Below are 25,004 nucleotides of genomic sequence, written 5' to 3'. Positions count from 1 at the left end.
TTTTTTCAGACTTGACTCAGCAGCACAAGTTTGGCAGGGGTTTTCTGTGTAAATGTTGTAGATGGCTACTTTAAGCAGCTTCTACTAGTTAAATCAAACACATTTTGTGACGAATAAAGTGTATAAGTTATAAAATGAACACATTGTATTGTTTTAGCGCTTCAGTTTTATAACAGTTTCTATTTCAGTATGGATTAATGTTGTCATTTACCCTTTGTTCTGGTTTTATATATTAGTATCTGTGTATCTGTCTGTCTTAAATAGCATACATGCACTGACTTTGTGATGACCGTTTTCATCCAGGGACAGTATTTGCAGAGATTTAGACTTTTTACCCCACACTCACTCAGAAATGGTCATTGGACTTATTCAGCATACGCTTCAGGGATTAAAAGTCTTGGCAAGCACATAGTGTATCTCCACACAACCACAAACATGCTCAATGTGTACATGCTCATGCCAGTCCACATGCGCTGACAGACATGTGCATCCTGTGATGAGGGTTAATCTGGCTTTGAGACCAAATTAAATTCACAAGAGGCGCATTACGGCTCAATTTGGGCAAATTATGATTTCATCAGGCAATCACTGTGACAGATTGAGATCAGAAAAGCTGATGAAGGGGGGAAAAAAAGAATAGGCGATCAAGGAGGGCATGAATTAAATGCAAAGGATCAGTCAGTTGTTTGTTTGCCTTCCCATTAAACAAAGTCTAGTTCAGTATGTGCTGTCTTTTGGTTTTGCTGTGAGAAAATACGCTGCCTGACCACAATTAGTCACATAAAGTGAACTATGAAACATTTTGCCTCATTTCACCTCCAGCATAAGAATTTTATGTAAAACGGAACAACTAAGAAAGTAAGCATTAAGAGTGATCTAGGGGCCAAAGGATTCTTTGGAGTATCTGCAGAGATCCGCTGCTCATAAGAGAGAATCTTTCAGCAGGACAACTGGTATTCATACTTTGCCAAAATCTAGCCTTAATGGAATGTAAAAGACTTTTGCATGGAGTAAAGGTTCTTCTTTCAGGTGCAATGTTTGGCTTCATTGTATTGCATTAATTAAAATCAAAGACAGTAGACCCATTACTTCAATTGCTTTTGTTTTTACTGCCACACATTGGGAAACATCGTTGACACAAGTATGTGTATTTCCCCTGATTTAATTACTTAGCAGATGCGTAGAAGTGCTTGATGGATATGGGGGAATGATGTTCTGTAAAGTTATTATTTTCAGGATTTAATCAGGGCTGAGTGTTCACAGTTGTGCCTACTTTGTCAACCAATCAGTAATATTGATATGGAACTGTAGGCTTTACTGTACCCCTCACCCAAAAGCTCAGTGACAAATTAAACTTGCAACTTTTTGTGATTTGCCCACAAAAACATATAACATCTTTAATACAGATTTGGATCAGAGTGCAATAAGAGTGTGCTTTGCTAGATGAAAGGGTCCAGTTTGTATCTTATTAAATTTTTTGCATGCACCTGAAGAGTCTTGTAAATACTGTGATGCATTAATGGTCCATGCCATAAGGCAGCAGATTGAGCTGTAATTTCAATTCATCTTCTGAATTGCAGCAGTCAGTGTGTAGGCATAGAAATACGTAACAGGTTGCTTGTTTGACAGAGTTTTCCTGTACGTCATTCTGCACTTAAACGTTTGCAATGCCGCTACAAATATAAGACCGTAATCAAATCACTATCTCTGCAAGCTGTCACCATTTGTGTATATTATGTTTTTCTATCAATGAGATGACTTGTAGCTCTGATTCCCTTCTCTTCATTTTCCTCTCATTGTTTTTTGTGGTAAACAGTCTCACACACAAGATCACATTAGCCTTTTTTTATATCTAGCTGGGTTTGGCCTGTAACACTCACAAACATCAATCAAGAATAATGACTAAAGATACAGAGGGTTACTGTACAAATGTAAATAAAGCCGTAGCGGTGACATCTGTTTGTAAAAATCGATGCTGAGGTTTGACAGCAGATGAGCCATCTGCTGCTTGTGATTTTGAAATGTCGCTCAGGCTGACCCAAAATAGCGGCACTTATTGTGGGGCTTTTGCTTGATGGGCTTAGAAGGTTAATGAGAGTGGAAGAGGTAGTGGCTGTCGTTCAGTGTCTGTAGAGACCACAGTTTGAGAGGATGTGTTCGGACAAAACTAGGGATGGATGGGACTAATGGAGTAAAGTGAAGGGAGTTTAATCATTTTGGGAAATGCCTCTGCCTTACACCTACCCTCCGTCTCATTTATATTCCCATTGCCTGTGCCTGTGGGGCGATTTCACTGGAAACTAAATGCTGACAAGGAAGGGAGAGGGACCTGATGTGGGGACACACACTTACCTATAATTTATCTGGTACAGATGTGCAAATTTAAGGGTCCTGTTTTGTTTCGTTGCTCTTTTAGATCAATTTCCCAACTTATAGAAATATATTAGGTCTAGGAATGTTAAAACCTAAACCTACTCCTATTAGATGCTGTCTTATTGTACAGCAACAGCAACAATAGTTTCAGTTGACAAACTGGATATGCTTCACTGATTTATCATGAGCAGAGATTTAGGGCGTGAGCATAAGTGCCTGTCCTGTTATTCAATCAGAACGCACACACAGCTGGATTTTAGAAGAAAGATCAGATACAGGCTTAGCTAGAGCCAGCCGCTTTGTGACATAATGCTTTCTGGTTGTGAAATAAGTCAACTTTATCAGCCGATGCACTGACTTGCTACATCCATTAAATACATCTAGTTCTGAACTGCATTGGTTAAACTGATTTAACTGTTCTAGAACTTATGATACAAACACAGTAATTCATATAAAATAGTTGGCACTTAATTGGGAAGAAGGAAAATGGGGCTTTGAATTTGAAAAAAAAAAAAAAAAAGATGGAAGTCTTAATACTGGAACCTTTTCAAATTTTTCATTTGCATAATTAAAGTTATGCATTTGCATTAGGATTGCATTAGGATTTTGTGAGGTAGACAAACACAGAATAAAATTTTATCAAATTTAATACAGTTTATATATAACCAATTCACAACACGTCATCTCCAGGCACTTTACAGAGACAGCTCAATCAGATCATACGGTCAGATTGGTTTAAAGTTTTCTATCTAACAAAACCTAATTGCATGAAGTCACTGGCTTTTCAGACCAGGCTTCTCCTGGGTGAGCCTGTGGCAACAGTAGACAGCAGCAACAGTGGAGAGGAAAAGCTTCCTTTTAACATAAAGAAACCTCCATCAGAATCAGGCTTAGGCTGGGCGGCCTTCTGCCGACTGGGGTTCAAGGAGACAGATGTAAAAAAGGGATGAAGAAGCACTGATCTAATAACACTTTCTACGTTCGAAAAGGATAAGGCAAACTAGCTCCATAGGTTTTGCTCCACAGGTAATTGCTCTCAAGTAGGATACTTATATTGGTATTTGTTAGACACAGAATCTTAAAGACCCAGGAAACCCCCGAAATACTTTTAAAGCCTTGTTGTATTATTAGGCCATCTCCTAAACTTTGGACATACAGGTTTAGAATGCTTTTCAATCCCCATCTTAGAAAAGCCATGGCCTAATTTAAGCCCTATTAAAATACAAGTAACCAAAGTGCACAAGTTAGGCTGAAACAAAATTAGTCAAAGGAACAGGCAAAAGGTCTGAGTCAACATTTGTGGAGCTGAAGGAATCTACTCGTCAGGTGAAAGAATATATTCACAGAGGCACTTTAAATTGATCGTGTTCTAACAGAATACCACCATTGACTGAAATTCATGAAAAAAATGTTATGTTATGTAGGAAATTCTTTTTTCTTTGCAACAGCTACCATCTTCGCAACAGCATAATGTGAAAAACACAACGTTAAATTACAATGAACAGCTGCTTTATTCAAGAATGCATCCTTTGAAGTCATTCTATTTACTACGATTTTGCTGTTAGCATTTTTTTCCTGCCAAGTCTTATCAAAGAAATGGTGAGAAACAAAGTGAAAAACATTTTTTTGAACACAATTGACATTTTGTATTTACAAAAAATTCTCAGGCAATTCTTTTATAAAACAGTGTTATGTTCTTTGTAAAAATTTTCAGACATATTTTTTATTTGTCAGTTTAAGCATGCAAAATGTTTGCACACGAACAAGCAGAAGCTTAATATAAACATAGAAAATGTGTAATTTTAAATTGACACCTTAAGACGATTCAAGAGGAAAAGGTAAGAAAGGAAGGAGGAATACAAATGAAAAAGGGAGAGAGAACAGATGATGGAAAACATCCACAGTGACATGAAAGAGACATTTAGTAATCGCAGAGTGAGACAACATTTGGCACGGTCCCATCCCCCTTTCAACTCAGAAGATTTACTTGTCGTTGCGCCTCTGAACCTCTTCATTATCATCTTTCCTATCGCTCTATCTTACCGACAGCAGAGAATGAAACAGAAAAGAGAGATGAGGCAGGGATGGAAAGTCTGATTTACATACCTTTTAGAAACTGAGATTGCATCTCATTATTATGCGCTGTATTTTATTGTCTTTGCTAAAAAAAAAAAAGGAAGAAAAAATGGAAGAGAAAAGGAATGAGCTGGCTGCTGAGCCATCAAAGCTGCTCTCTGTGTGTGGCGGTATGCTAACACTGGCGACTGTCTGCCATTTGAGACTTTGTAACCCAAACACATAAGCAAATTTTCAAACGACCAAAAGCAGATTCAAGCTCTCACACATCAAATGACAACAAAGGACGAAATCAAACACAGACAGACTTATTCAAATTGGGTAGCTACACCCATAAACTGGAATTAATAATCACCATCTGGTTGTGAGGTTTGGAAATAGAAATTTTGTTTTGAATATAAAGCATTTCGTAACACTCCGTTGTATGTGCTTTGGGCTGTACTTCAGCACCTGTTTATGTCCATAAATACTCAACCAATCTGGGTGAATAGTGCCTTGGCACAAACACACTCTTAAAATTTTGTAAAAGCTGAAATAGGGTGAAATTCATTCCAATGTCTGGAGCAAGATCACGATTTTCATTTATCTGTCAGAGCAGCTTTCTGCCACTGCATGGCTGAATTGATTTGTTGCACCATTGCACCACAGGCAATGACCTACAACATGTACGTAAATCACTCAGGCAACTGGAGCATAGAAATACTAGGATGTTTCAGAGTGCATGCATTAGTAAATTAACCAATGTTCACTAGATTCAGACCCACGGCGTAATGTTTTCTTTCAAACTTTAGGAAGAAATATATTCAACTACATACTTTTATGAATCAAAATTTTGCCAGATTCAAATGGCATGTACCCCACCCATTGACTATTATATAAAACAGATTATAAACACCAGCTCCTCTGCAACCTTACACAATGTAAACTAGTATAGATAATAGGTGAATATTAGATTTTGTCCTGCTAGATTGGGTTCCTGTGTGTTTTGCTTATTAGATCTGGTCCTAAGTTTAAATCTAGTCACAGGTTTTTCCTCTGTATAGTTTGATGTTCCAGCTGTGAATGCATGGGCTCTCTCTTGTACAATAGTCTTTATAAATATTATATTGTATAGGTTGAATTACCACACAAAACTACCTTCTGATGAGATGTGGGTGAATTTTAGTATGAACTGTGTATCTATGTTGCCCTGTAATGGGCTAGGCTGTTGATTCCTCAACTGAAATCATACGTTCTATGGATTGATGGATAGAATCAGAATCACAATCAAGTTTATTGCCAAGTAGGTTTGCAATTATGGTGTTGATGGTGCAGACAAATTAGATATATACAGAATCTATAGCTATATACAATATAAAACATACAATATACTATATAAAATACACTATATTGCCAAAAGTATTTGCTCACCTGCCTTGACTCACATATGAGCTTAAGTGACATCCCGTTCCTAATCCATAGGGTTCAATATGACGTCGGTCCACCCTTTGCAGCTAGAACAGCTTCAACTCTTCTGGGAAGGCTGTCCACAAGGTTTAGGAGTGTGTTTATGGGAATTTTTGACCATTCTTCCAGAAGCGCATTTGTGAGGTTGCACACTGATGTTGGACGAGAAGGCCTGGCTCTCAGTCTCCGCTCTAATTCATCCCAAAGGTGTTCTATCGGGTTGAGGTCAGGACTCTGTGCAGGCCAGTCAAGTTCATCCACACCAGACTCTGTCATCCATGTCTTTATGGACCTTGCTTTGTGCACTGGTGCACAGTCATGTTGGAAGAGGAAGGGGCCAGCTCCAAACTGTTCCCACAAAGTTGGGAGCATGGAATTGTCCAAAATGTCTTGGTATGCTGAAGCATTCAGAGTTCCTTTCACTGGAACTAAGGGGCCAAGCCCAGCTCCTGAAAAACAACCCCACACCATAATCCCCCCTCCACCAAACTTTACACTTGGCACAATGCAGTCAGACAAGTACCGTTCTCCTGGCAACCGCCAAACCCAGACCCGTCCATCAGATTGCCAGATGGAGAAGCGCGATTCGTCACTCCAGAGAACGCGTCTCCACTGCTCTAGAGTCCAGTGGCGGCGTGCTTTACACCACCGCATCCGACGCTTTGCATTGCACTTGGTGATGTATGGCTTGGATGCAGCTGCTCGACCATGGAAACCCATTCCATGAAGCTCTCTGCGCACTGTTCTTGAGCTAATCTGAAGGCCACATGAAGTTTGGAGGTCTGTAGTGATTGACTCTGCAGAAAGTTGGCGACCTCTTCGCACTATGCGCGTCAGCATCCGCTGACCCCGCTCCGTCAGTTTACGTGGCCTACCTCTTCGTGGCTGAGTTGCTGTCGTTCCCAAACACTTCCATTTTCTTATAATACAGCTGACAGTTGACTGTGGAATATTTAGGAGCGAGGAAATTTCACGACTGGATTTGTTGCACAGGTGGCATCCTATCACAGTTCCACGCTGGAATTCACTGAGCTCCTGAGAGCGACCCATTCTTTCACAAATGTTTGTAAAAACAGTCTGCATGCCTAGGTGCTTGAATTTATACACCTGTGGCCATGGAAGTGATTGGAACACCTGATTCCAATAATTTGGATGGGTGAGCAAATACTTTTGGCAATATAGTGTATATAGTATATTGCTATATACCTAGCTATATACTATATAGATGAAAGAATCTGAGGTTCTAACCTTGAAGATGTGTGTGTGTGTGTTTGTTTTGATACTGAAAATGACTGGGGCATATTAAGGGTGTGAGTATTTCCTCACCCAGTGACAGCATAAAAAAAAAAAAAAACACACTGCAGCCAGCATAGAGAAGAAATAAAGTACTTGGGCTAACATCAAGTAAGTTAAAAGTTGGATCAAATAAATAGTTTCTTTCTTCCTTGCATTACTAAAACGCAGCAGCCTTTGGGCCTCTGTGCAAGTATGGTTCAGGTTTACAGGATTAGGAGTCAGATTCAGCAATCTTTCCAAAAGGTTAGGAATAGTTTCAACATTAACCACCACCTTAACCTTCACCCTGAAAATACCGAAAACACATTAACAAGCATATCCAAATTTAATTAGATGGTGTTCTTGAAAAAGAGTTGATTCAAAAGCTTTTTTTCTTTATAAAGGTAAGCACTGAGCAGTCCATTGCATTTAGCCATGACTGAGCCATCGTCTTTGTAAAGGTAATACTTATCAGTACAACTTGCTGCAATAGTTACCAGTTTTTATTTACTGAAGGTGGACACCGGTGTCAATGACATTAACTTAGAGGATAAAAATTTTAAGAAGTACATTGGATTATATTATATATGTCCTCACTTTGTAAAGATAATATTCTGGGAGTTGATTGTTGCAAACATGATGCAAAACCATAGGTGGTTTAGTAGCTCTTTTCAAAGCCTAATTATCTCTTTTAATTGTCTCTCCCTGGGCTACTTTACAGCAGCAAGCATACTTGCTGCAGTAACTATATTAAAAATGTTTTGGCAATAAAATGCAAAGTTAGAGTAGGCTGAAAACAATGTACTGATGTCTTGTTAAAGGAGATTGAGAGTGCTGCGTGCATGTGCATCTTTGGTAAATAAAAAAGAAAATATCACAAGGTTGATTCTATCGAAAGGATCACAAAAACAGAATAATATAGACACTTTTAAGCATTAGAGGGAATTTTTAAAATGTTTTTTAAAGTAGCCTGTAATGAAACAGAGAGGAGTGGGAAGATATATGGCAAAGGCCTCTGTACATAGGCCATGCAATTAACCTTGGTGCCACATAGAATACATCAATTTGTTGATACAAACAGATAGATTCTTGAAAATATACAATATATACAAAAAGTGTTATTTACACTGCACTGTATCCCATAGAACAAATAATTCTTCAATATTTTAGGGTGTGTTCTCACTAGGAAAGACCTTTGGTTTTGTTTGGTCCTAAAGCACATGTTTTTATTTATTTATTTATTTTTTTTTTTTTTTGGTGTGGTTTGGTTTAACATTATATGTTTTACAAGTGAACTATACATCTGTTTGTGCCATTATTAGAGCTGCTAACTTGAGTTTACGTATCAGCTCAGAGCAGCTCATTCAACATAGGTTTTGAAAGATTTTATTTGTAATTTCAAATGGTGTCAGAGAATGTTTCCAGCAAGGCGAAGGAGACCCAAAGTTTGCGCGTTGGATTTCAATTGATTCCATTCAATTCAATTTACTTTAGTTAAATTTAAAGACAAACATCAGTAAGCACTAAAAAACAAGCCCAATTCTTTCATCTATAAAATAAGTAGTTGAAGGAAGGAACCAACAAATATTGCAGAAGTGGAGATTAAAGATAGAAGGAAGAGCTGTAATGAAAAGTGGTCCATATGTCATCTAGCAGCCTAAGCCAATAGCAGCTTCATGATAGAGGTAGCTTAGAATATCCTGAGCCACTTTAACTATATATTTATGAAAAAGGATCTTTTCAAAGATACAATGTGTAATTTCCAGTAAAACCTAATGGTCCAACTGCAGACTGCAGCAATTAGTCTGTGTAGGTACAGATTTTATATAGGCCTAACTTGCTGTAGTAACCTTCTAGCATAATGGTAATCTTTACAGTGACTAGTTTGTCAAGTCTGCGCTGTCATAGCACAAAAATGTCTGCTTCCATAAATACATCAATCACTCCTATGTAATTATAAATAGCAATTGCTTAGGCATTAAAGTAATAGAGATTGAAACTTTCAGTTCGTGGATGATAAAAAATAACATACTGGTATTTATGTGTAATAAATTACATGTCTGTCAGTAAATACCAGTATTTATAACACTGTAGCTTTAAGCCTAATCTAAAAATAGACGGGGTGTCTACCTTGTGGTGGTAGTTTGTTTCACAGGAGAGGAGCCTGATGACTTTAAGACCTGCATCCCATTCTACTTTTAGAAATGCAAGGAACCACTTGTGGCCTACTGACTTAGAGCGAATTACACTGTTAACATCGTAAAGAAGAATCAGACATTTGATATAAGTTGGATCCTGGTTATTTAGGGCTTTATATGTAAGAAGAAGGATTTACATTTGGATTTACATTTTTTAGGTTTAAAAAAGAAGCTAATACAATAAAGGAAAGTTAAAATAGATGAAATATAATCTTTCTTTATAACTTTAATCAGAACTGTAGCTCCAGCATTTTGGATCGGCTGCAGGATTTTAACTACAGTTTGTGGACTTCCTGATAGTAAAAAATTGCAATAGTCCAGCCTTGAAGTTTATAGACTAATCTTTGTACCATCTTTGTTAATTACTGCTGCTACAACAAATCCCATGATGCTTTCCAAGGAGAGCTCTTGCAAAGCAATCTGGTATATATCTGTGGTCAAGTGACCATGGATGATCACTACTTTTTAAGGTGCACTGTGGGAAATTTCGAGTCCACTACTTTTTCATCCACTAGACATTCGGACACTCATTTAAAATGGTTTAATCACTATATAGTGCCCTATATAATGATTAGAGCGTACGTTCGGACACAACCAGAGTGTCCCCTGTGATCAATCACATTATTTCATTTCCTGTTATAGTCTGGATATTTCTGTCATGGTTTTGTGTGAACAATAAAAAGCAAACAATTCAAAAGGTCCATTAAGGACATTTGGTGTTAAAAGCACAAGCATATGCCATTACCCATATACTCGCATTATATATGCCATTACCCATATATAACATATGGGTAATGGAGTTCTAGAAAATGACAGCACAGTCAGACAGCAGGTATACTGTGTAATGTAAGATGGAATCAAAATGAGGAGGTTCCCCATTAGATGATGCACATGTCCTACTGTACCTGTTACAACTTTTTTATACTTTATCTTCACCTTCTGACTGGTGTGCTTCTCCATCCTGAGATTGTACAGGAATATAATACACTTATCCACTACCATTCAACCAGTAAACTAGTTTCCTCCGTAAAGTTATCGTAATTACAACAGACTATGGCAGGCCATTTTGACATTGATTCGTTTGTGGGAACATGGTTTTTCTTTAGCTGTACAAAATGAAATTTCAACTGTATACACTTTGTGTATACGAAATCACAATAAAAGTTGTCTAAGTCTATTTTTGTTATCTGAAATACCTTTGGGTCTTCTTTTCAAAATGAACATTTCAAGCAAAATGACATTCTTCAATTCTAAAATAAAAATTTTTGATGTCTAAAAATAATGTCATTTTGAACTTTCTAAAATTCAGTTTCTGCTTCAAAAATGTAAATGTAAATCTGTTTTTACACTTTCGGCTAGATATGAGATTTTGACTAGGAAGAGTCCTAATTTAGGGATCTACAAATTCAACCACAGAGAAGACAGAGCTTTAATAAATGGCTAAACAGCCTGCCATACATGACTGCACCTTAACATACGAGCAGCAATCTTCTCCTTCACCACCTCCCTCTCATCTGCAGCTATAGCGCTGTTGCTGTCTTTTTTAAGCCCAATGTCTACTTTTTTATTTCTGCATTAAAATCTCTACGTTTAGTAGTGGAAAAAGTCTCTTTGTGTTAGCTGTTGTCATGGTGAGTCGTAAAATCGGAGCTCCACTGATCATGGCTTTATACACTTGTTATGCACATGTGCAACTCTGAGTAGACCTACTCAGACTTGATTGAACTAACTTACATCAGCCATTAAGGATTGTATTCTGAGTTTGTTAAACTTGCTTTAAGAAATGGGCCTTTACTAGCATTTTCATTAACTTTGTTACAATATCTGAGAATACACATAGACATGCTATGGCATGACATGCTGTTAAGCGGTATACTTCAGAATAGGTATGCTTTCATAACATTGTTTACTGTTATGTTGGCCTATGAAGTCCAAAGAGCAGTATTTCTTAGTCCAGTTGTTTGGTCCTGACCAGGGTCCATTTAAGGTTATGCTCATACTCACAAAATGTTTAGACCAAGGGGGAGTGAAGTCTGGTCCATTTAAAAAGGTACTAGAAGCAGATGTTATTCTATTTCATGGATAGAAATTAGAAAAGGCCTTTGAGCTAAAGTCTGAATGATCCCTATCAAGAAAGCCTTCTCTGTCATATCCTATATATTTATGAGTTTCAGGTGTGATTTTCAAGGATGCAACGGTGCAAATAAGATTCAAAGCAACACATACTCTCTAATCCATAAAAATTTAAGTCTGATATAAGGAAACTACTGTGTAGGGGAATTATTAAACTGCTTGTGTTGTAAAATATTGAACTGGAAGCAGCTATTGACTATAAAATGTGTTTGGTTGTTCAACCAAGCTTATCATTGGCACCTAGTGTTTTATCAGTTTAACTACCATCACTTGTTCTGTTGGTGGAAAAAAAAAGGTGTTCTTGAATTATTTTGTTAGCTATATCAACTACTATAAGAATATACCAAAATAGGTATTTTGCTTGGCCAGAATACAGACATAAAATGCAAATAGTACAGTCAAAATTAAGTAATGAAAATCTAAATTGCAATTATAAGTTAACTAAGGTTATTGGTATATGAGATGCCTTTGGTTGGATTGCATACATCGTCTTTTAATTATGGGAAATTAAAATGTGAACTAGGGTTTAAATTGAGAGAAAATTTAAAATTGATCAGTTGAGTAGTGTTTCACTCCTTTTTGGCTTCTACAAATCGATCAGTTGAATAGTGTAAAAATTTGTTAAAGTAAATGTAAAAAAAAAACATCAAAGGTATTATGATTATAAAATAATGAAATATCTCTACTTAGAGTTCCATATTTTAAGTTACACTTTGAAACCTTTATAAATGCATTGTTACCTCAATGCACCCAAAATGACAACTGGGTTTGCTAGTTGTTGTTCAGTATGACTAAAGCAGCTGAAACCAGGTTTGCTTTTGCCATGGAAAGGAGCGTGCAGGTCCTAAGGTTCAGAGCTACATCCTCCCCAGAAGCAGATGGATTAATTTTTAAGCTCGTGCAACAAGAGTGGCATGAAGCACCACCCACTGTGTTCTATATGGAGGGGCAAAAGATGAATTCCTGCTGTCATGGATTAACCAGATTTTGTAAGGTTTCTCAGTAAATACTCAGTTGACAGACTCTAAGGCACTAACTGCTGTCCTTAATTTCCAAAACAGGAGCTATCTTTATTTAATAGTGATCCTATATTATTTTAAAATTAACTACAGTACATTTATCATTTTATTTTTATTTGCACTATTCATTGACTTATTTAAATCTGTTCAATTGAAAGTGTTAGAGTACTCATGCCTTTCGTCATCTACTAGTGATTGCCTGTATGAGTTTGTGTTTTTGTGATTACTTTATGTGTAAAGGTCCAACAGCAGGCATAAAGGCTTGGCTCAGTTAATAATGGACCTAATGAGCATGAGCCCAAATGAGCTTTTAATGGTCTATGTCTACCTGAGGCAATGGACACTGCATGGGGTGCATAATGTTAAGTGGCAGAAAGATGGAGGAAGAAGACATGGAAAAGATGGGTCAAGGCTTTTAATAATAAAATGTGAAAATTAATAAATATAGTTGTTTCTACTGGTAACTAATTGATAAATATTTCTACTCACAGACTGCCCTTGTACTGGTATTTAAAATGCTATAGTTTAGCTGACCTCGAAAAATCTTGTTACCCTTACTGTAGTTTGTTGTACATGAAGGCAGCTGTAAATGCAAGGGTATAGCAGTTTTTCATACCTTCTGGGAGACTATTAATTCAAAGTCATTGTTTAATGCCGATACTTTTTAAGCAGTGGATACTTCTATGTAAAAACTGCTTCTCTGGTTGGTATTTAAGTGAATTTAATTAAAATTAAAGGTAAATAATAACCTAACGTTTTAAAGTTTGTTGGTATAATATAACATTTGTTGAAAAACAGGCTTAATCCAAACTCTAGCAATAAAAAAGAAATGTTATCATTCATATTCTGTAATAATGTCAAAATGACCATGTGTTGTGGAATATTGTGTAAAGGCTAAGCACCAATATAGGTGAGGGATAAAAATGAAGTGTTAAACTACAGGAGATATTTCAAAAACATTTTTATTAATAGATAAATATGACACTAAAAAACAGGTAAACAAAACTGCAAAACCAATGATTAGATAAATACCTTGATGGGGAAGGCGGTGTTACACTTTTCACTCAGCTCCAGAGACATGTAGTTGCATAAATTAAGATGTGGATGCTAGCCTCAACACTTTAAGCTCTATTTAAGAAAATACATAAATGTACTACTACACTGGCTGCAAAGTAGAGCCACAGACATGTTTCTTGTTTATGTGAAAAAATGTTGATTCCTTGCTATTTTTGTTTCAAACTCTACTGCAGACTGTATACAACATAAACATCATCATCATCGTCATCTATGCATGTGGACAGAATTGTTGGTTTCCCTCGTTTAATGAAAGAAAAACTCACAATGGTCACATAAATAACAGGAGTAATGATAAATATAAATCCATCCATCTATCCATCTTCTCTCACTTAGTCCTGTCAGAGTCGTGGTGGGGCTGGTGCCTATCTCTGCTTCCACAGAATGATTTAAAAACATTACACAACTAATGAAACAAAATCAAATCAAAGTTTGTCCGTCAATTAGCATCACAGATGTATATAGCCTTGTTATCAGTCAGTAAACGTATATATAAGGCTACAGGTAGTCACTGTACTGCTTGGTGACATGAGATACAATAACAAAAATTAAAAATAAACAGCCCAACATAACTAGTAGCCTATTTACTAAAATTAATAAAACGCACTACATTTTCTGATCTTCATATGAACACTTTTATGCTATGTGTTTGTATAGTTATATGTCTTGGAGTTAAATGTTTGAGTGCCACAGTACCTAGCTGTATAATGGAGCAACATAAGTAAGCAAATACATATAAACACTGAAATGCACAACAAAAAAACAACATCTAAATTGTTTCTAAAAATACCTACAAAACATTGGAGTTGATTTCCACCTTCTGTGCAGAAGACTTCAACATTTTGTATAGGGGGTGATTTGGTGTAAAAACAAAAACACCCAAAGACAATCATCTGAAATAGTAGCAACAGCAGGAAGCAGAGCTGAGAATCAGCCTGAATAATTTACAAAGCATCTAGAGCATTAGATCACCTACTAAAGCAGAAGATATTCTTGTTGATTAAAATGTCCACTTTCTACTGCTTTATAGCTTTTACTTTGAGCTAGAGGGTTTTTGCTACTATTTCAGAATACATACAGAAAACAGACAAAACAACTCCTTAAACTAAAATTAGGCACGAAGAATGAAAAAAATGTTTTTGTTGTTTTTTAATGTTCACCTTAATACAGGCGTTTGTCTAAAATTGAAACTTTTGTGCATTATACTTTAAGGGTATAGTCCTCTTATTCCACCAGATGTTACTGATGGCTATTTCTTCATATGGTCTGTTTCTAATGTGAGTTTGGGTAGAAACTGCCTGTTTTTTTGTTTCTTTTTTTTATAAGAAGATTTAAATGTCACCTTTGTTATATGCAATGCCTGCACAGGAACGCCATAATATGTTATGCAATAACTTTATATTTAATGCTTATCCCATTAGAGGTAGCAAATATTTTACCTAATCAAATTAATTCTGGGCTGTCATATATTGTTCTGTGAATACATGCCCAGTTGGCTGTGACACAAATGAAAAGGTAAATCGAGCTAAAATTATGGTCTGACAGTTAACTTTGCACACGTGGAGTAAATCCATAACAAACTTCTATTCAAAACATATTAATTTATTACCAAAAGTCATTCAACTACAAGTCAAGCATGGTTTAAAAATTCTTGACTTAACTAGTATAACTCAACTAAACTAAGCTACTATGTAAACGAAGAAAAGTTAAAGAAATTGGTTAAGACCCATAATCAATAAAATTATGCACTATCACAGTTAGGCATGCATTTAATGCTACAGAATGAAACTTTATCTTGAAGGGTTTAGAATGAGGTCAAATTAGCTTTTAAACTAATGTAGTAATGTATTAATGTGTTTACACTAAATCACAATGCAAATTCAAGGAGGTAAATTCATAATTTGAAATTCAACCCTGAGTATATCATGAAAGGGTTTAGTGTTTAAATCCTTAGTGAAATAAATGTTGATTGGGTTTTATAAACAACAGCTCATGACATGTCAGCATGGTTAGCTTGCTTTACACCACAGCGAAAACATGACATTATCAAAAATTGATAAAAGCCTAGATTTTCAAACTTTAAAGGCTTTCACTCCCTTTTCTGTTGATCTCCTTTCTCATTTGGAGCTAATTTCCTTTCGGATTAAAGTCGTAGGGAAATCATATTTCAATGTCAAATCATTGTGGCTTAAACATGCATATAAATGTACTCTTTATTAGACGATATTGTCCAAAAATTTAGAAAATTTCTATTTAAAAAAAAAAATCCATCCTTAACATCTGTGGCTTTTTTTTCGTTATCTTATGAAGGCCAGTTAGTTATACATCAACTTGTTCACCTAAATTCGGCCAATCAGATATCAACGGTCATCTGTCAATCAAATTTTTTCGGTTATAGCATCTTGATTCATATGTCGCGGCTAATATACGCAACGGTTGAACTAAGAAATAGGAATAATTTACTTTACCATTGAGTTACGTCCCAGTGTTCACGGGGATGGACGTCTGTGTCTTCAGCAGGCGTAGAGCTAGCAGAACTGGCAGCGTTGCGATTCAAGGGCTCAAACATGTACAGCTGTAAGCCTTCTACACCAAACCAAGCTTCTGCCGCCCTGACGTCCTTTTCCACAACATCTTCATCCCTGCTTTCTTCTCTTAATAAAAAATGTATGACGGAGGAGACTCATCCACGACCTCAGACACAAAACTCTCCTCCTCTTGCATGTTTCCGCTGTCCATTGCGTTTTTTTGACAGTGTCGTTTCTAAGTCACAAATTTAGTGCAACTTGATCCCAGTGTAATTTCACATTGGGAACCTACTAGAACTAAGTTGCTAACTGGTTAGCACGATGCTTCCGAAGCACCGGGCTTGCGAATCTCCCGCCACAACAACCCTGCCCCCTTGATAAACGACCCATTAAATTCTCTTTGTTCACTCTTGTAAAGTTGGGCACCACCCGGGAGAATTCAGAAATGCAACGGTTGGAACAGCCCCTTCCCTACGACTTTAAAACTCCAGTTTCTGGCATCTCAAAGTTTCCTGTAAACTCAGAGAAAAACATTGCAGACAGTCTGTTTCTGAGATTACCAACAGGTCCACTTAATTTTGGGAGTCGTGAGCTTCTCATTCCTGTGGCCTGTATTTTCTTCCATTTATTGGGTCTAGTTCCTCCTAAGATTTCTTGGGCAAAAATTTAAATCTCTTCTGTAAAATAAATTGTACATATCATATTTTGGATATTTGCGCTTCTGTTTTCACAGAATGTCGTGATGTATTGTTACCCATGATGCTGCGGGAGCTGAGTGGCGCACTGGCTAGCATGGCTGATGGTCCTCATGATGAGAGGAGAAACAGTTTGGAGCTTCTCAACAATATTCTGGAGGTCCTCAGCAGAAAAAATGTGGTAAGTTTTGTGATGGGCAATTTTTCATAAGATATAGGGGTGTCAACAATAATCGATTCAGCGATGCATTGCAATGCTGGGCATGCACGATTCAGCATCGATGCGGTAATGTGCCATAATCGATTATGTCACTGTTTATTAAGTTGTGAAGTTTCAATTACTTCTGGGGGCATACCAACAACAATCAAGATGGCTGAGGCGGAGGGAGATGAGCGCGATAGACGGGTAGGCCTAATTAAAAACGCACCAAAAGCTTGGAAAAGCTCTGGGTACATTTCGGATTTTACGAAGTCAATGGGATTTTGATGCATCGCAATGCATCGTAGAATCGAATTGAATCGAATCATTACCTGGTGAATCGTAATCGAATCGAATCGTGAGGGCAGTGCCAATGCACACCCTTAATAAGATATATTCATAACTCCTTGTTTTGACTCAGAACTAAATGTCATTTGATAATTTCTTGTATTAAAGATACCGTTTTAATGCAGAGTTCAAATCTATCAACAAAGAACATCCTGTTCCTTTTGCTTTTATAACGAGTCTCAGGAGAACTCTTTAGTATAACAATGTTTTCTCCTGCTTTTTCTTCAGCTGTCAGTAAGGACAAAGAATTACAAAATCCTAAGTGGTCACTTGAGGTGTGCTCAGGTTACTCAACAGCAAGCAGCAATAATGCCAAAGTGTGTGGGGGTCTTAACCTAAACTTAATAATAGATAAGGAATAAGATTAAAAAAAGTATGCTTTCAGCTAGTTATAAAAGCTACTGTATCTGTTGACAGTAGAGGCAGGTCAGGGGCCATAAACAATGGTTACATTTATTTTTCCATACCAGATATAATGCTTAATTCAAATATATATCTACATAAATGTATAATATTTAGAATTTGGCAGGTTGTCTAATAGTTGTTTTTACATCAGCATGTGTAAAAGCTCTGTTACTTTTTTTTCATTTTTTTTCTTGTCATTAAATTGTACAATAGGATGATGTTAACTGGCCTTGACCATTAATCTATTACATGTTGCATGAAGGTTATTAAAACAAATCAAAGTTATCTCTGGAATTAAACACCTTTGATATAAACGCACAGACAGTCGCAAGAAAAACAAACACATCACCAGAATCAGGATGAGGGCTTTTTAATTGCCTGTGCACGTTGTTGACAGTCTGCTGAGACTTTGAAGTGAAGATATTGCTTTTTTTGGAACTATTTATTCGAATGTGCAAATGAAGCATGAGCCAAGAGAAGAGAGGCAATGAGAGAAGAGAGCAAACGTAATAAATGGAAGCTGGAGTGAAGTTAATTTGATGAGATACTTAAATTAAAGCAGTTTGTGGTGACGTCTTGGATATGACCATAAAAAGCAAAAATACTGGAAAGTACAGGCCAATAAAGAGGTGATGCAAAAAAAATAAAGATGAAAATTGTCTGAATCCATCTATTTATGCAGAGGCATATACATATAAATCTGAGTTAACAGTTAAAATAGAGGTGACATTTTTTTTCCTCCATCCTATAGACATTACTGTTAGCAACATCATTTTTGAATAATAAACAGTGCGTGGGGAAACAACAGGTAAAAATATAAAAATAAACAGAAGCAGAAGGGAATAGATGGAAATGGAGAACTGTCGCCTCCTCCTTTTTACCCGTCATTATCGTAGATTTTTCACTTTCTGTTATTGTGCTACGTGATTAAGGATGTTGAAAAAAAAAAACAATGGGTGAAAAAACTATAAGGAAGATAGATGTTAATGTCTGTTGCTATTTGCGTGGAATTTTTAACTAACTTTTTCACTTTTGCTTGTGTATGCTGATTGCAGGCATGTGTGGTAACGGGAGCACTAACAGGATAAAGACATACAGTAAATGTTAGGCTAAGCAACCTGAAAACAATGTTTTGTTTTTAGAAAAATAGGAGAGTGGATAGGAACAGCAGCAGAGGCAAAAAGCTTTTGGGTTATGTTCTAGAGCATAGCAACAAGATTTTGTAGAAAACTATAGATGAATAGACATGCCTTTTGTAATTTAGGGGGGGAAAAAACAACAACATATGTACACACTTTAAGTAACAAGTTAAATCTAGGTATATAAAAAAAGGAATTTAGACTTCTGCTACTGTTAAATCAATGTTAAGAGAAAAAGAAACAGCAGAAGAAAAACCGAAAATTCAGTTTTCAAAGAAAAACTGAATTCAAAGATAATCATCACTGTTGTTCCCCTGGGCTTTGTATTTGGTCCCTCTTATTTCAATATGTGCCTTTTACTTGTTGTACCAATCTTGAAAGAACTATAGTAAATATGTTTTTATTCTTAATTTGATGATGCATTATCTAATCGCCATCTTTGTTAAAAGAGAAAGACCATCACTGAACATACGGAGAGGGCTGCAGTTTCAGCTTCCAAGTATTTACAATTCAGCCAGTTAACTAATTCCAAAGACATTACATAAGCACTTTCATCATGATTCAAAAGGCCAATCACATAGCCATGCAAAACAAAGGTCTCCAAAAAAATCTAGGAAAACTAGGGGCTGACTTGGACTATGTCTAGGAGGATGGACCTCCATGCTGCTTAAATGCATCATTTATCCAACTACAGATTCCTCTGGTGCGAGCCAACAGAACTGACAAAGACTTGGATAGGTGTAGAAACTTCTTTAGGAAAAAAACAAACTGAGTGAAAGTCTGGTTGCCTCCCATTCAAGCCTTTTTTGTGGTCACCATGACACAGATAACCTTGAATTTACAGAAGGCACTTTCTATTCAAGTAACATATTATATGTGTACTCACTCAAATACTTGGAGTTGTCTGTTAGTTTTTTAAACGATAAAAAAAAAAAAGTTAAATTATGATTTTTGTTGACAATACCACAATCTCTCAATTCACCCAAATTAAGATACGAGGGGTAACTTTGAAAGAAATTTTTATTTTGAAATAAAATCAATGAAATTACTTACTAAGTGTGGTTACTTTCATTGCACTTTACTAAACCTCTATTCTTTTGCCAGCACTTTAGTATCTAACTGTTTATGTAATGCAAACCTCTTGTTGCCAAAATAACAATCATTTTATGCATTTTATGAAGTGCACTTCCAACTTTCCAGCTGATGTTTGAGATAGTCTTTCAGGAATCCAAAATGTGTGCAGTGAGCCTGAAAGATTTACCGATTTGTTTAGTTTTAACAGCTGCTCCTAAGCCTTCCTGTTTCTGTGGAGGTGTGTTGGTTTGTGTGCAGGACAACACACACATTTACATTTGTTTATTTTGCTTATGCCCCTAGGCAGTGAGTCAGTGCTTTTAATGTTGTTGACTGATATCTACCTAATTCCCATCAGACGCTTTCAATCATCTGCCTTTATACAGGTACATATATGCACAAATACTTTGGTAAAAGGTAAATACAGGCTTTTTAATGTTTACTAATTTTTTTACTTTTAACTGTTTAAATACAACCAATGATCTCATGCAAGAATAAATGCATGTACAGTGTTACAAACAAAATATTTAGCAGGTCCCAACTTTATATTAACTGAAAATATTTTCTTAGCAGTCGCCAAACTAGAGATCAGAAAACACTAGGACAGATATAGTTTGTTTAAGGGTTTCTATAAATGCTAAAAAAGTATTTAGGTCCTTCCAAAGGTTTAAAAAGTGAAACTAAAAATAAATTGCTAACCAATTTATTTTCATGAAATACTTTAAGTTTTTATTTGGAATCTACATTGTCTCTGTATATATGTGGTGTGCCTAACCTCTTTGAAATATTTACATGTTATATAAACTCTTTAACCTGTTAAAAGTTGTGCCACCTTATAGCTTATATTGTTTAGGCAGCATCCAAGTCCAAATATTGACATTTCATCACATCAAATACCCACACACAGTAGTGCAAAACAAATAAGTGTTTTTGTAATACTTTACAAGTTTATACAACCACCTTTACTCTATTATCTAAAAATGAAGTGCAAAAAAGCCTGAAGAACAGACCTAATTACTAAATAGAGCCCATCTGTTTTGAATTTAATTTGACAAGTACAGCAGTGCTGTGAAGGTCCCAGTGGTTTATTAAATCATATCCCTGAACAAACAGTATAAAAAACAAAGGGGAACCCACCACACAATTTGGGAATAAAATGTTCAGATGTTTAATAAACTATTATTGTGAAAAAGTACCTCAAGGTTTTTGATTTCTCCCAAGGTACTGTTTGATTTGTCATTTAGTGCAAAGTGTGTTATGCAATTATCTATACAGACATGTTTACATAAGCTAAGCTTACCTTACCTAACCTAGCCGCAGAAATCTGCTGCTCCATAAATTATTCACTCCACAATCCTGGCACTTGGTGGAAGAACGGCAATAAAAATGGCAATAAGAACTTGAAAGCTGGTCTGATTTTGTTATATCAGAGTTGATAAAGGGCTTTAGACAGGGGCAGAGCTACTTTTCCTAGCATGTCGACACCAAAAGCAATGTGTGACATGATTTATAGGTTGCATAGGTAAACTATGACCTCTTTCAGTTATTTTTGGTACCGTATGTGACTCTGTGCAATCCAGGAAAAAAAGATCAATAATAATACTATGTCCACTTACAAAATACAGTTTATGTGATATATGGTACTACTCTTACTTTATTCTTTTTTATATCTAAACTTGAAATGTAGTTATTTAAACCTTTAGGCTCTCTCTTACCATGATACAGTAATCTGATCAGAAGGATAGACATGCCTGGTTAATGCATCTCCCCCCCAACATTTCCCTCTGGACAGAAGAAGTGAAAGAAATGTAATAAGAAAGAAAGTTCAAAGGGATAGAAAATATGGTGGGGATGAAAAAGACCTGACAATTCACATGCATGTATGGAAAAGCCTTTCACTCTTCTTGCCTTACATTATCACTTATTTTGTGGTGGGAACTTCTTTAAACTAAAATTACTTTCAAATTTCAAATTGTTGTTCTTTGTTGTTTTGTTTGAGACTAAAACGTTAACCTAAGAAACAGTAGTATAGCTCTATCTGAGTGCGCCTCCCCCCACTAATCACCCTATATGTAATGGGATAGTCCCATAGGAGTCGCTTATGTAATAAAAGATTAAAAACTCAACCAGTTTGATGTACGTTATGTCTAAATGTATCTATAATCTAATATTATGTAGAACCGTGATGGATTAAAGATATGGTGATTTTTTTCTGGAAATGTAGGTAAGAAGCACTTAAGTCAAATTTTTTTTTCTTAAAATTGTAAAACAGTTCCCTTCTGGTGACTCTCGGCCATTTTCAAAGTATACAATGAGAGCAGCAGGGCTACAGCCAAAGCTAACTGGATGCATAAACTCTAAAAGTGTCCTTTTTACAGCAAGAGTACACCCACTGGCAGGTATGGGGGAAAACAAATAGATGAGATGGTCATCTTGGAGCTCGAAGAAAAAAGGATTGTGCAATATACCTTTATTTTAGACATCATATATGTGAAAGTAAATGCATATGTTTTTTAAAAAGGAAAACTTAGACTGTCCTCAGGATTTATTTGAAAAACTTGGAGGGTGCGCTCATTCAATGTCTTTGGTTTTCACAGTGTGAATATTGTAGATTGACCCTGAACTGGTTATAGTGCCTTTATGTTTTCCCCCATTCCTTAGTGAACATTTGTCCCTAATTGGACACCCCAATGAAAACTGGTTCACCTCTGGTTTTCAGAATCAGCCTTTGTCAATCTGTGCATTTTTTAGAAATAAACAGTATATTAAAAAATAAATTGACAAATTAAAAGCAAGACAAATGGATGGCGGCAAAAATCAACACCATTGAAACCAAATCCAGATTACCCAGTCAGAGTCCTCCATGTGTTTCTTAGGTATATCAGACAGCTAAAGATAAATAGCTAAGAAACCTTGACCCTCCCCATCCTGGTTTCATTATGATTTATTTGATTGACAATAAAATGCAAAGGGAGAATAGGACGACAAATAGAGTGCTGCTTTCTCAGCATAGGGACCAGCAGCACCATGAATTAGATGGTGGAAGAGGAGATGTACAACTTATTGATCTTTAAATCTTGTTCTGGTCCGTATGCAGAAATGTTTAGTGAACATGACACGTTGAGGAGTTAACATAGCAGCATTGTTTGCATTTCACGTGCTAAATATATTTGGACAGCCATCACGAGGATCTTAACACAAAGCTTTGACATATATCATTCAGTTTGTTATAAAGGCCCCTACCCCTCGATCTGTGATCCCATGCTGTCAAAGCCTGCAAAGGCTTTGTGTGCTTTAAGTGTATATATTAGTATATTTTTTGCATGCCTTATACCCTAGTGTTTTTAGAGATTTTTATAATTTTATTTACTATTTCATATATGTTTCATGTTGCACGACTGTACCACAAAAATTTCCTAGTTGTGAACCTCTTCACTAACAATGGCAATAAACCCGATTCTGATTCTGATTCTGAAAGACCAGCCATTGTGCTAGATAGAGTTCTATAATGTAAATAATGACATCAATCTTATGGGTGTACATTTGTAAATTCATCATGGAGCTCTGAAACATTCTGACAGTGTGATTGAGATAAAATCTCAAAACATTTGCAAATTTAAGTAACACTTTGATTTTTTTGTAGTGTACAGTACTATAATCTCTGTTTATTTTTTGCTTTGCATCAGACAAATGTTAGACCTGTTTTATTCTTTGATTTAATTTCTGGATCTTATTCTTTTTGCCATTGTTATTTTTTATCTTCTGTTTCTGTCAGGGAGAAACATTTCAGCATATTCAGGACATAGTGGTGTCTCTGCTGCGGATAATCAACAGAACAGTCATCACAATGGGCCGAGAGCACGCGCTGATTGTAAGTATATACTATCATTCCTTCGTATTTAGATCCAGGGTTACGATACATGTGAAAAGAAATGGAACAACATTGACTTGAATAAAAGTAATTTCCTTGTCGGCACAACCATCAAAGAAGGAATTTTTTTGTACTTCCATAATTGTTTTTTTTCCTATCCATCCATCCATCCATCCATCCATCCATCCATCCATCCATCCATCCATCCATCCATCCATCCATCCATCCATCCATCCATCCATCCATCCATCCATCCATCCATCCATCCATCCATCCATCCATCCATCCATCCATCCATCCATCCCATAAGATGTTTTTAAAACACGCACTTTCTCCTGTAACTTGGTCAGAACTTTGTAGTCATGGTAAAAATATTTCCTCATATTTACTCAAAACCCTAAAAATTTGAGTCTGGAAAAGTAAAGAATTTTGATAGTTAATGAACCCTTACATTCTTTGTTGTAGATTGGCTTTATGGAAATTTATGAAGCGTTTTAAAGATCATATTTCGTCTATTGTTAACCTGAAGAAAACCTTCACTACATTATTGTGGAATAATCAGTGTCATTCTGAAATACAAAGCATAATCACAACAGCAACTTTTTTTTTTGTTGTCAAACTACACATTTTATTCGACATACAAGTGGAAGATCAGAGGAAAGGGCTTTGCTGGAGCTCACGCACTGTAAAGGGACAGATTATAAAAATACTATGACATTGATATAGATTGGATAATTAGTAAGTGTGCTGTCATCCACGATTTTAATTGGGGGCAACTTGTCAGCCACAGGATGCTGAAGTAGGCCTTTGTAAGATTAGTGGTTGTACCCTCCATGGCTCTAGAGCAAGCATGGCACAATAATGTGCCAGTAGAAAGAAAGCCCCGTTTGCACATTCAGGGATGAGGATAGAAACATGTAGAACGTGCATGTTTTACTTTCACTATTCTATGCATATTTCCCAGTGTTACTTGTGATTGCGTTGCCATTTTATAAAAGTGTGGCATCATTTCACAAGAAGAAGTGCTCTGTGGTTAAAGAAGCATCCTCCAATATTGAACATGGCAAGTTTAAGTAGTTACTTAATTTTGTTAATTCTGATAAACATTTCCAAATGAAAATCATTTTGTACAATTCGATTCATGCAAGAAA

The 25,004-nt window shown here is 36.2% G+C and overlaps 1 protein-coding gene across 1 annotated transcript in view; it reads left to right on the top strand.

The window, feature by feature from the left end:
- Positions 1-25,004, top strand: part of LOC119796527 (dedicator of cytokinesis protein 2-like) — a 132,784-nt gene that overhangs the window by 39,947 nt on the left and 67,833 nt on the right. The window contains exons 25-26 of the mRNA XM_038305125.1: positions 16,856-16,998; positions 23,758-23,853. Of these exons, the coding sequence (XP_038161053.1) occupies positions 16,856-16,998; positions 23,758-23,853 (239 nt within the window). The remainder of the gene's footprint in view (positions 1-16,855; positions 16,999-23,757; positions 23,854-25,004) is intronic.

Source organism: Cyprinodon tularosa, unplaced genomic scaffold (assembly GCF_016077235.1).
Source record: "Cyprinodon tularosa strain WSP-4 unplaced genomic scaffold, ASM1607723v1 ctg551, whole genome shotgun sequence".
In the NCBI taxonomy this organism is placed as follows: Eukaryota; Metazoa; Chordata; class Actinopteri; order Cyprinodontiformes; family Cyprinodontidae; genus Cyprinodon; species Cyprinodon tularosa.
The sequence above is the reverse complement of the archived record's forward strand: the minus strand, read 5'-3'. Positions and strand labels throughout refer to the sequence as shown.